Source organism: Engystomops pustulosus, chromosome 8 (genome assembly GCF_040894005.1).
Source record: "Engystomops pustulosus chromosome 8, aEngPut4.maternal, whole genome shotgun sequence".
NCBI classification, from domain to species: domain Eukaryota; kingdom Metazoa; phylum Chordata; class Amphibia; order Anura; family Leptodactylidae; genus Engystomops; species Engystomops pustulosus.
In genome coordinates, this window is record NC_092418.1 from 118,120,181 (window position 1) to 118,132,879 (window position 12,699).

The 12,699-nt window shown below is 49.0% G+C and overlaps 2 protein-coding genes across 3 annotated transcripts in view; one reads left to right on the plus strand and one right to left on the minus strand.

The window, feature by feature from the left end:
- Positions 1 to 2,428: 2,428 nt before the first annotated feature.
- Positions 2,429 to 10,494, minus strand: STK16 (serine/threonine kinase 16). Its single transcript, XM_072122402.1, has 8 exons — positions 10,330 to 10,494; positions 8,382 to 8,491; positions 5,664 to 5,883; positions 5,024 to 5,157; positions 4,521 to 4,641; positions 4,235 to 4,330; positions 4,032 to 4,153; positions 2,429 to 2,975 (listed from the first exon to the last, which is right to left on the minus strand). The coding sequence occupies exons 2-8, from the start codon at positions 8,465 to 8,467 to the stop codon at positions 2,837 to 2,839; spliced, it is 918 nt and encodes a 305-aa protein (XP_071978503.1). The 5' UTR covers positions 8,468 to 8,491; positions 10,330 to 10,494; the 3' UTR covers positions 2,429 to 2,836.
- Positions 10,495 to 10,565: 71 nt separating this feature from the next.
- GLB1L (galactosidase beta 1 like) overlaps positions 10,566 to 12,699 on the plus strand; it is a 28,646-nt gene continuing 26,512 nt past the window's right edge. Inside the window, exon 1 of one of the 2 annotated variants that reach the window (XM_072122399.1) lies at positions 10,566 to 10,582. The gene's annotated coding sequence lies outside the window, so the exon portion shown is untranslated. Of the gene's footprint in view, positions 10,583 to 10,661; positions 10,780 to 12,699 lie in introns of those variants that run through there. The other variant, XM_072122398.1, reaches the window with a different exon arrangement.

The window sequence follows — 12,699 nt, forward strand, 5'->3', positions numbered from 1 at the left end:
CACTTCTAATTCTCTTAAATGGGTTTTTCCAACATTGGAAGCACAAGGGAAATGTATACCAATATACTTAAACACATGTACAGCGTTCTCTGGAGCACCGGATCATCTGCCAAACATTAGTCAGGAAGCCTCAATACACAGGAGATGCCTATATACCTCTCAATCACAAGTGCATCCATTCACCTGTCCCTGCCCATCCCATTGTCTACCTGTCCCTGCCCATCCCATTGTCTACCTGCCCCCTGTATAACTGCATGTCCTTAACCCTGCTGGTCTGACCCTCTGCCTGCCCCCCAGTCCTCTAGTCTTGCCACCCCTCTGCCCGTCACAGAGTTCCCTAGTCCGGCTGTCCCTGCGCCCGACACCCAGTCTTCCCGTCTTGGCCAGCTCTGTGCCTGCTATCCAGTCTCCTAGTCCACCCAAGCAGACAAATAGTCGGTCCCTCGGCCAGTCCATTTATCTCTAAGCCCACCAGTCCAACACCCTTACACTCACCGGAGCCCTGGTCCATCCATCCACCTGTCCTTCAGTCCCTAAGTCTATCCATCCAACCCCTCTGCCCACCAGTCCTGAGCCCGTCCATCCCTCTTCCCACCAGTTCTCCCTCTGGCCACGAGCCCCTAGTCCGTCTATCCACCCACCCACCAGACCCTGTGTCCATCCATCTGCCCCTCTGGCCACGAGCCCCCTAGTTCGTCCATCCACCCACCCACCAGACCCTGTATCCATCCATCTGCCCCTCTGGCCACGAGCCCCCTAGTCCGTCTATCCACCCACCCACCAGACCCTGTGTCCATCCATCTGCCCCTCTGGCCACTAGCCCCCTAGTCCGTCCATCCACCCACCCACCAGACCCTGTATCCATCCATCTGCCCCTCTGGCCACTAGCCCCCTAGTCCGTCTATCCACCCACCCACCAGACCCTGTATCCATCCATCTGCCCCTCTGGCCACTAGCCCCCTAGTCCGTCTATCCACCCACCCACCAGACCCTGTGTCCATCCATCTGCCCCTCTGGCCACTAGTCCGTCTATCCACCCACCCACCAGACCCTGTATCCATCCATCTGCCCCTCTGGCCACTAGCCCCCTAGTCCGTCTATCCACCCACCCACCCACCCGACCCTGTGTCCATCCATCTGCCCCTCTGGCCACGAGCCCCCTAGTGCGTCCATCCACCCACCCACCAGACCCTGTGTCCATCCATCTGCCCCTCTGGCCACTAGCCCCCTAGTTCGTCTATCCACCCACCCACCAGACCCTGTATCCATCCATCTGCCCCTCTGGCCACGAGCCCCCTAGTCCGTCTATCCACCCGCCCACCCACCAGACCCTGTATCCATCCATCTGCCCCTCTGGCCACTAGCCCCCTAGTCCGTCTATCCACCCACCCACCCACCAGACCCTGTATCCATCCATCTGCCCCTCTGGCCACTAGCCCCCTAGTCCGTCTATCCACCCACCCACCAGACCCTGTGTCCATCCATCTGCCCCTCTGGCCACGAGCCCCCTAGTCCGTCTATCCACCCACCCACCAGACCCTGTGTCCATCCATCTGCCCCTCTGGCCACTAGCCCCCTAGTCCGTCTATCCACCCACCCACCAGACCCTGTATCCATCCATCTGCCCCTCTGGCCACGAGCCCCCTAGTCCGTCTATCCACCCACCCACCAGACCCTGTGTCCATCCATCTGCCCCTCTGGCCACTAGCCCCCTAGTCCGTCTATCCACCCACCCACCAGACCCTGTATCCATCCATCTGCCCCTCTGGCCACGAGCCCCCTAGTCCGTCTATCCACCCACCCACCAGACCCTGTGTCCATCCATCTGCCCCTCTGGCCACTAGCCCCCTAGTCCGTCTATCCACCCACCCACCAGACCCTGTGTCCATCCATCTGCCCCTCTGGCCACTAGCCCCCTAGTCCGTCTATCCACCCACCCACCAGACCCTGTATCCATCCATCTGCCCCTCTGGCCACTAGCCCCCTAGTCCGTCTATCCACCCACCCACCAGACCCTGTATCCATCCATCTGCCCCTCTGGCCACTAGCCCCCTAGTCCGTCTATCCACCCACCCACCAGACCCTGTATCCATCCATCTGCCCCTCTGGCCACTAGCCCCCTAGTCCTTCCATCCCTCAGTGCTGACGTTTGTCCATTCCTCCATATCACTAGAATATCCTGGATAGCACATGTAGATTTGATAAGTGGGGCACTCATGTTTCATTCCTCTCCCTTAAATCTATAGAGTGTACTGCCTGTTACCGGTGCAAGACCCAGAGCTGGATAATTCAAATGCTCCCGCGTCCCTTCCATTTCTGCTCGGTTCTTGATACGAGTGGAAACATCAGGTACAGAAGTCCAGTTACTCAGATCTGCCATGATGTGTGTGACTGGAGACAGGACAAGATCCTACAGCAAATCATACACTTTCCATTCCAATCCTCAATCTTTAATAATGAATGCCCTTGATAGAAGAGATGACACACATAACAATGACAACATGCTCCAGAGGTCAGAGACGCATCACCGGCCTGAGATTAGCAGCCTCTGGGGGACAGGACAGAGGACTCAGTGCAGTCTGGCCGTAACCTGCAGTTCTATAAGGCGAGGAGACATTGTCTACATCTACAGCCACCGCCGCCCGGGGGGGACCTTCAGATTCACGAGTATAAAGAAAACCATTCAGAAAAGAAAGTCAGAAATAAAACTGGAATAAAAGTGACAAGACGGTCACCGCGGACCAGGGGTCTTGCAATCAGACCACCGCTATGTGAAAATGTCCTACAGTATGACCCTGGTGGTCTGGCCAAGGCAGCACTGGCGTTTCCTATGACATCAAATCCTGGTGGTGGCTTGTCCGTCTACAATGGGGTGCAGTGCCTCAAGCTGGGAGAGTATAGAGGAGATGTGCGGCCTGTCCAGATGATTCACCACCATCATAGAGGAGAGCAGAGACTGCAAACCTGGGGAGTACCTGCAGGGAACAAGCAAAGAGAATAATAGGTCAACCTTTAAAGCATTTGGCAGGGAACCTGTCAGCACAGCAGTGTGAGGACACAACTCTGGTGCACAAAGAGAAGCTACAATCCTGGAATATAAATCCATATTTCACAGTCCTGCTGCTACTAACAACATACACAAAATTTACAATTACACATCTCACCAGGGACAATACCCGACACTGCCGGCATCATCAAAACAGCAAGATCTGTAGCAGTGCATTCTGGGAGGTAAATGCAAACCTATCCTTTATCAAGACAAAAGTGAAACACATTAACTCATAATGTCAGAAACGCCACAAGCCCAGAGGGCCATGAGATATGCACACGTCTGCCTAGTGCTGGCAGGAGGCCTGTGCAAATTGTAGGGGAAGTTCAGATACAAAATCACAACTGGTTCAGAAAATATTTCACCCCCAACGTTAGACAGAATCAAACACTGAAGTTTCTCCTCCTGAACGTGATCAGTAGTAACAACAAACAGGAAGACGCAAGGTAAGTACTAAATAATGATCTGTCACTACAGAACGGAGTGAAAGAACAACCAGGTCATTGCATAACGTGGTATTTATAGAGACAGCAGGGCAATGGTCACACACAGGGGACAAGTGAAGATTATTAATTCTTTATTAATATTTTCCAGAAGGAGCAGCCGCTCTGTTCACCCACAGATAATGTCCGGCTCCTGAACCCCCACCCCTATAATAAATATCTGGACAGCCCGGTAAATGACAGCTTCCAAGGACTTATTGATCTCCTATCTTTAGGATCGGATAGGGTTGGGGCCCCACATCCCCACCTATTAGCTCTGTGATGTCACAGCCTGTAATGTCACATGGCCCCTTTACAGCTCTGTTCCATGCAGGCGAATGGGATGAGCTGCAATAGTTATAGCTATTGTAGGGGACTGTGCACAACCACTATACTTCTTACAACCCTAAGACACCTACTGAACCCCAGTATCTGATTGGGGGGAGGAGGGGGTACACATTCTCATCACAGCATTTGCAGCACAGCATTATCAATATTACCTGTTATTTTCTGGTATGGAGATGCTGTTCTGGACGGCCAGAGCTACGCTGTCTCCCTTCTGGAAAATCATGTCATAGGGACCCTCCCCGAACATCATGGAGTACAGCACACACCCGAGAGACTGGGGGAGAAAGTACAAGTGTGATCATATGGTTACCCAAGGGCGAGCTGTAACATCAGAACAGCAGAGATGACTTCCTACCCAGATATCCGTCCGCTCATCTATCACACAGTTACTGTCTACACTGAAGAGCTCCGGCGCGCGGTACGAGATGGTGCAACGCTGCGCGGCCCAGTCCTAGGAGACATAAAAGGGTGGGACATACTGGTTAATGTATCATAGCGCTTTATAGACTCTGCTCAGCTTCAAATCTTAAGAGGCCAATGAGCTTTCAATGCAGCTCTGGATGTGACTGGAGTACTAAGACATAGTCCGGATCAGCAGAACAAGTTACTGAGCACCATGTGTAATATCCTATAAAACATACCTGCACGGCCATCGCCTGTCTGTTTCCATTCACCTCAATGCGAGAATGATTCATGGAGCCCAGATCCATCAGAAGTGGCCGATCATCGTCCTCTAGTAACACGTTAGTGGGTTTCAAGTCTCTGAAATAAATCCCAATTAGATTCAAGTGGATGGGGATCTGAGGGTCACTTGTACTGGTATGATCTCATTTCCCCCTAATTAATGAAGCAGCAAGACGAATGTAACCCCTTACAATGTTCGGCATTGAATGGAGAGGCAAAACACGTGTTCAATCTGCTGCTCCATTACTTGGGATTACACGACCCCTGCAGGCTTATAGAATTTAGTAGGGTGCCAAAGGAGCAGAAGTCCTCCAACAGGGGAAATTTGGGGAACCTCAAGGGCCCTATTCTTGTAATCACTGGGGGGCACAGTGGACAGATCTCCAGCAATCACACATTTATACCCGATCCCTGAATATCAATTTGGGCTCTCAGCTTCCTTCCACATAGAGGTCCTTACCTGTGAGCATAGCCCTGTTCATGAATGGCCTTCAGCCCCAAACATATGCCATGTAGAATATAGAGGATCTTCTCCTCTGAGAGGAATACGTTTCTATCTCTGAGAGCTTCCACCGCGTTCCACAACGTCCCCCTCTGGAAAAAAAAACATTATGGATGAGACCACCGGAGAAGAAAACACACCTAATGAATGAGAGGAAATATGTACATTACTAGGGCTCTGTTCACATCTGCCTCCTCCTGGTGGCCTCTGTACAGCTGCGGCTACTGGCCAAGCAATATGTCCACCACTAATATAAAGAATATAACGCAGAATATCACAAAGCTCATGGCTGTAAATGCGTATTCCAAAAATGTAGTCCCTAAATGTACCAGTCAAGACCAGCGGACACAAGGGCGACCATACCCCAGGACAAAGTATGTGAACCTCACTATAAATGGCTTTGCGAGACAGAAGCTGCATTGTTCCAAGGATTTAGCTTGTTATCTTAAGGCTATTGTGCCCGGACCGGTTATAAAACGCGGTCATGTGATCACTTCCAGGTTATTACAAGTGACTGTGAAAATACACGTGGCAAAACAAACACCCAATGCCACCACACCCCGCAGCCCCACCATGGGAAAACCACTGCTGTGTTTACCCTCACGAAGGGCAGGAGGAGCCAGGCCTCCCACTTGGGTCCCTTCTCCATCATGCAGTGCCCCTCCAGCCGCAGAATATTGGGGTGATTAAAGAGCCGATGCATCTCCACCTCGTGCAGAGCTTCTTTGCGATCCTCCCGGTCATGGCAGAGTATGCGCTTGAGAGCGTAAAACCGCCCGTCATGGACCCCTTCAACCAGATCTACATAGCTGAAACCCCTGGAAAGTAAACGGTTAAATATGTGAATTTACTCTGAATACATAAAGGGGATTCTCAAACATTTGGGGTGGGGTTAAGGGAAAATAGAGTGGTGACGCCTATCCAAATGACAAGGAAGAACACAGTAGGTGAAGACTGCCCCCTAGTGACTAAAGGGAAAAAATGCAGTCATCAGGTGCATTATTAATCATTCATTTCTTTTATTTTCTCCCTGCCTTTCAGGAACTACAATTCCTTTATCTTTTCTGTCAACATAGATGTATGAGCGATCGATTTCTGATGAAAAATAGCTTTAAATCACCAGATCCCACATAAAACAATGTGATAGGTGTTATAATACACAGTGGCTCAGTGGTGTGCACTACAGCCTTGCAGTGCTGGGGACCTGGGTTCAAGTCCCATCCATGTCAACATCTGCAAAGAGTTTGTATGTTCTCTCTGTGTTTGCGTGGGTTTCCTCCAGGTCCTCTGGTTTCCTCCCACACTCAAAAACATACTGGTAGGTGATTTGATTGTGAGCCTCATTGGAGACAGGGACTGATTTGTCAAGTTCTGTGCAGCGCTGCAGAATATGTGTGCGCTATATAAATAAAGAATTATTATAATACATCCAAAGCATGTCCATACCATTATCCTATTACAACTGACAGGGAGAGAAATAGGAGAACCATCTACTGGAAGGACGTCTCAGTGACATTTAATATTATAACAATGGTGTCCTGTCCCTCTCAGATCTTGCAGTTACTAATGTTAAGGAGATCGCACTGGTTTCGGACGCCATCTTGCATACAGCAGACATGTTCCCTGACCACTGTCCAGTTAAATTCATAACTCAAACTTCAGTTCTTTTTTTTTTTTTAAAGTCTGACTGTAAGGATTTCTCCTTGACACTTGTTAATAATAATTGTTCTCCTTCTTATCTTGTTCTCTAGCATTGTTTATGATCCTCGAGTCCGCTTATCTCCTTCTCAGGAAATTAATATAAACAATATCTGTGTACATGAGAACTGAGCACAATTAATTAATTGTTTCCCAGAATGTGCTGATGACCAATAGCTTTGCAGTATACTATTCACGCCTCTTTGATGACTCTTCTGTCTGTGATATTATGCATTGGAGATATTAAACGGGAGAAGATCTTTACATACACTAAGAGACTGACGTGTCTTAGTTTTGTGTTGAAGTTCCTGGTACCAGGACAACCATGAAAGGGTTAATTAGGACTCACCTTACAAAAGTCAAGAGGGCTGTTGGGGCCCTGCATAAAAATCCCTATTACTAATGACCTTGGGCTCTAGGGAACCTTTCGCTACCTCCACCAATCCTACATTTTTTCATTATTCAATGGCCATTGTTTCACCAATTCCAAGTCAAAATTTTCATCCATTTGAAAATCAGACCCATTATCTGATGCAAAGAGATTCATTTCAGGGTAGTTTGCATGTTAGGCTCTCTACTATGAAATGGGTGCTGAAGTAGAAATCCCAAATTAATAACACTTATTGCTTAGGAACGATCCTCTTTAGCCAACGTAAATATACGTATGGAAGCAGCTCACGGACCGAGCCCTACCATATCCGGCGGGTGTTGGCTGTATTACACAGCTGACACTGGAAAACTGTGCAGCATCTAACAGCTCTGCTCGTGGGTGCCACCATAATTAACTACCGCCATGACATCATTGGAGGGGAGCCGCTGCACTGACAACTAAAGTCTTCCATAGTCATTATTAGCATATAGTACAGTGTGCCTGAGAGACTGTAATATAGAAGCAATATATCCAAAATATACTTCCATACAGTTGTATTTCAATATACTGTATAAGTGATCGGGGCTGAAATAGTAGTATAAAAAAAATTCACATCATCCCCCAAACAAGTAAAATCATAAACCTTCGCCACATCCTAAAATGTCTGATCTATTGAAATATAAACAACGACACCGGCTTCCACCGTACCGTCAATACTCACCTTTCCAACGCCCCCCAGAGGTCCTCTTTTTGCTACCTCTTCTTACTTCTGTCAGCGGCAGGTTCCTGCGCGCTAGCGACGCACAGACTATGATATCAGCCGCTCGCTGACAAAGTAGATGCACCAGCAGCCGCACATCCCGTGCATTGTTTGTGCTGCAAAACTCAGCTTATACTCAATTATATTCAGTAAGTCGTAACCAACTTGTGTAAATTTGATATCTCTGTGATTGCACTGATTCAGAAAATAAAGTGGAGGCGCCATCTTGACCCACACACATGCCATGGAACAAAGCTGCACAGAATCAGTGTGACCACTGATCCTCTGTGCAGAGTGTTACCATAATCTGCTGTATGTTAGTTACATGCGGTGGATTTTCCTAGAAAATATTGCAAGTTAATTTGCAGTTTTCACCCGGAATGTTGCAAGTTTTCTGCAAGGTCCATCCCATAAGAACATACCCTAAAAGGTCAGTTATGATGATTTATTTTAGTTGACACACACACAACATGTGAAGGTGTACTTACCCCTCTCCTAGCTTTTGTATGAAGAGGTAGCGCTTGTTTTCAATGGTTATGACCCCTCGAGAGCAGATACAGAGCGTAGACCCCATTGTGGCTCATACATGCTGCACACACTGCAGTGGAAGAAAGCACAGGGATATAATAGAACATACAGAGGGATATCTCTAATCTACACAAGGCTCCGAAATGATGGGAGCAGATCAGGAATCCTGCTACGGTCATAAACACCATAAGCCAAAACATTGTTGGGTAAAGTGAAGAAAAATGTGACATATAAACAGAAACTGAACAGTCGGTCCTTGAAGATGACGAGTTGGAAGGAGGAAAAACTGACAACTGTGACCAGGGCCAAACCTTGTACAGGGGATACAGCACAACGCTTAGGGCAGTGATGGCGAACCTATGGCACGGTTCCAGAGGTGGCACTCAGAGCCCTTTCTGTGGGCACCCATGCCTTCCTTCTGCGGTCCAAGATAGGGAAATGCTATGCTCAGTGCTATTTTAAAGCGACACCTCCTTGGCTGCCAGGTCTACACAAGAAGCGAGAAGGTGTGCACAGAGATGGATTATCGTTGGAGCTCCTGCTCTGGGTCCCCTTAATCTTCCTCTTCAGGGAACCCTGGAAGCTATAATCCAAATTTTTCCATCTTCTTTCTATTGTATAGGTGTCCTCAGGATGCCAATACAATTGAAACTTGTGATACAGCTGGGATCAATAGGTTATTGCTTAAATTGTCATGTTGGTACTTTGCGACATAAAAGAAGTTTTTGGTTGTAGATTGAGCACTCTGTCTCTAAAAGGTTTCCCATCACTGGCTTAGGGTAACATTCTGCTGGAGCACTCCAAGTGCTGATATTCAGGTGGAGGTGCTGTGACAATGTGTCCTGTGGCTGATGCTGTGACACCGACCTAAACAGTGCACAGAATAAGTAGCCTATGGCACAAATGCCCCTCAATAACAGAGGCCCGTTTCAGCAGAGTAATCTTCTCCAGTGCATCAAGGATCACATACAATTCATTGGTTTCAAAGAGTCCATGTTATTCCCTTTGCACAAGTGTAGGAGATGGCATGCGGATGTGTAGGGGGTCCGAGGAAAGTCCCTTCTGCTGTGATTCACATAATAAATCAGACCCCCGGGGAAACGCTTCCTGATGTTCATGAAGACAGAGACATTTATTTCAGCAAAGGGGGCGTTCTGAGGCAGAGAGAGCTTGACTTCAGCGCAAGATTCTCTACCTCCTTGACTTTACACAATTTACACCTCACTGGATTGTGCCACAACTCAGGTCCCTAAAAAGAACATCATCTGAAAGGTGTTTGGATGTTTCCCAACAAACTCCTAGTGGTTTATGAAGGTGATTTCTGCTGACAGGTTCCCTTTGCCTGCACGAATGTCAAGCATGACCTGAGAATGCTCTCCTCATCTTTACTGGGACACCGGATGCATCAAAGATAGGACTCCTCTCAATACCAGCAGGACTCCGCTCACTGTCACACGCACAATATTTTATTATTTTATATATAAAAGATGGAATTCTAAAAGGGATATTTTTAGACATTTCGCCTTTGAGGAGTCGCTGCGTATTCTTCCCATGAACACCCGGCCGTGGGAAAAAACAAAAAATTATATTTTTTTGGTGCTTGACCTGTGGACCGTGTAAAAAACTACAAAAATAGGAGAACAATTTGGAAAACAAATGCTCATTTTTGCGCTTGTCGTGGCCCCAGGCTCCGGGGGGGCGATCACATGATAATTATCCCCTTAATCATAGTTTTAAATATTTCACATTTTTATTTTTTTTCCCTATATTTATGCGCATATTCTGTCACATTTATAACACTACATGTTCTGTATATTATGTCTATACCCAGTGATGACCTATAGGGGGCGCTGGAGCGGCCCCCCATTGACCATAGACCCCGGCGGCGCCATGACACCCCATACATACCGCTGGAATGGCTGCCCCGGGCTCGTCCTGTGCCCCCGCTCGGCCCCGGTGATGCCAGCACAGCAGCTCAGCCCGGAACCATCACTGGGAACAATCAGCTGGAGGCGCCGGCCGATGACGTCATGGAAAGGCGCCCGCGCCGAGAGCCGGTCACGTGACGGGGCGTTGCTAGGATACCCAAGCTCCATTTCTTTACGGGGGGGGGGGGGTGTGATAAAGACAATAAGAGCACAATACACAGACAATTCAGCTTGTGAGACAGATCTATAGAGTGCTGACCGACTGTATAATGAGAATGGGAGTGTTATCTAACTGTGGGGGATAATAGGAGTAGTGGTCCACAGCAGCCAATCAGATTGTTGCTATGTTTCTCCAAAACACTTATGATAAATGAGAGCTGCTATCTGATTGGTTGCAAAGGTAACAGCAGCGGAGCTGGTGCATTGTGTGGTATGGACATAGTGAGGGCCTGTGCATAACAGTGATGTAATCAGACATAGCTCCCAACTGTCCCGATTTTGACGGGACTTTCCCGTTTTTCTTACCTCTGCCCCGCGTCACGGGCAGCTATGAGATTGTCACGGATTTTCCCCCCAGGTCCCGCTGTGTCCCGGCGCTGTGTCCCCATAGTAAATACTTTGAAAGCCAGAACTCACAGTACAAAATGGCTTCTACAGACATCGGGAGGGAATCCTTTTCAGAGAAGTGTCGGGCTTAGCGGAGAGCAGGGACCACGTCATCAGGTCAGATCAGCATCTGTCCATATATGGTCACTGCATCTCCTAGGGTTCCCCAGAGCAGACATCGGGCAGGGAATCCTTTTCAGAGAAGTGTCGGCTTAGCGGAGAGCAGGGACCACGTCATCAGCTTCAGATCAGCATCTGTCCATATATGGTCACTGCATCTCCTAGGGTTCCCCAGAGCAGACATCGGGCAGGGAATCCTTTTCAGAGAAGTGTTGGCTTAGCGGAGAGCAGGGACCACGTCATCAGCTTCAGATCAGCATCTGTCCATATATGGTCACTGCATCTCCTAGGCTTCCCCAGAGCAGACATCGGGAGGGAATCCTTTTCAGAGAAGTGTCGGCTTAGCTGAGAGCAGGAACCACGTCATCAGGTCAGATCAGCATCTGTCCATATATGGTCACTGCATCTCCTAGGGTTCCCCAGAGCAGACATCGGGCAGGGAATCCTTTTCAGAGAAGTGTCGGCTTAGCGGAGAGCAGGGACCACGTCATCAGCTTCAGATCAGCATCTGTCCATATAAGGTCACTGCATCTCCTAGGGTTCCCCAGAGCAGACATCGGGCAGGGAATCCTTTTCAGAGAAGTGTCGGCTTAGCGGAGAGCAGGGACCACGTCATCAGGTCAGATCAGCATCTGTCCATATATGGTCACTGCATCTCCTAGGGTTCCCCAGAGCAGACATCGGGCAGGGAATCCTTTTCAGAGAAGTGTCGGGCTTAGCGGAGAGCAGGGACCACGTCATCAGGTCAGATCAGCATCTGTCCATATATGGTCACTGCATCTCCTAGGGTTCCCCAGAACAGACATCGGGCAGGGAATCCTTTTCAGAGAAGTGTCGGCTTAGCGGAGAGCAGGGACCACGTCATCAGCTTCAGATCAGCATCTGTCCATATATGGTCACTGCATCTCCTAGGGTTCCCCAGAGCAGACATCGGGCAGGGAATCCTTTTCAGAGAAGTGTTGGCTTAGCGGAGAGCAGGGACCACGTCATCAGCTTCAGATCAGCATCTGTCCATATATGGTCACTGCATCTCCTAGGCTTCCCCAGAGCAGACATCGGGAGGGAATCCTTTTCAGAGAAGTGTCGGCTTAGCTGAGAGCAGGAACCACGTCATCAGGTCAGATCAGCATCTGTCCATATATGGTCACTGCATCTCCTAGGGTTCCCCAGAGCAGACATCGGGCAGGGAATCCTTTTCAGAGAAGTGTCGGCTTAGCGGAGAGCAGGGACCACGTCATCAGCTTCAGATCAGCATCTGTCCATATATGGTCACTGCATCTCCTAGGGTTCCCCAGAGCAGACATCGGGCAGGGAATCCTTTTCAGAGAAGTGTCGGCTTAGCGGAGAGCAGGGACCATGTCATCAGGTCAGATCAGCATCTGTCCATATATGGTCACTGCATCTCCTAGGCTTCCCCAGAACAGACATCGGGCAGGGAATCCTTTTCAGAGAAGTGTCGGGCTTAGCGGAGAGCAGGGACCACGTCATCAGCTTCAGATCACCATCTGTCCATATATGGTCACTGCATCTCCTAGGGTTCCCCAGAGCAGACATCGGGCAGGGAATCCTTTTCAGAGAAGTGTCGGCTTAGCGGAGAGCAGGGACCACGTCATCAGCTTCAGAT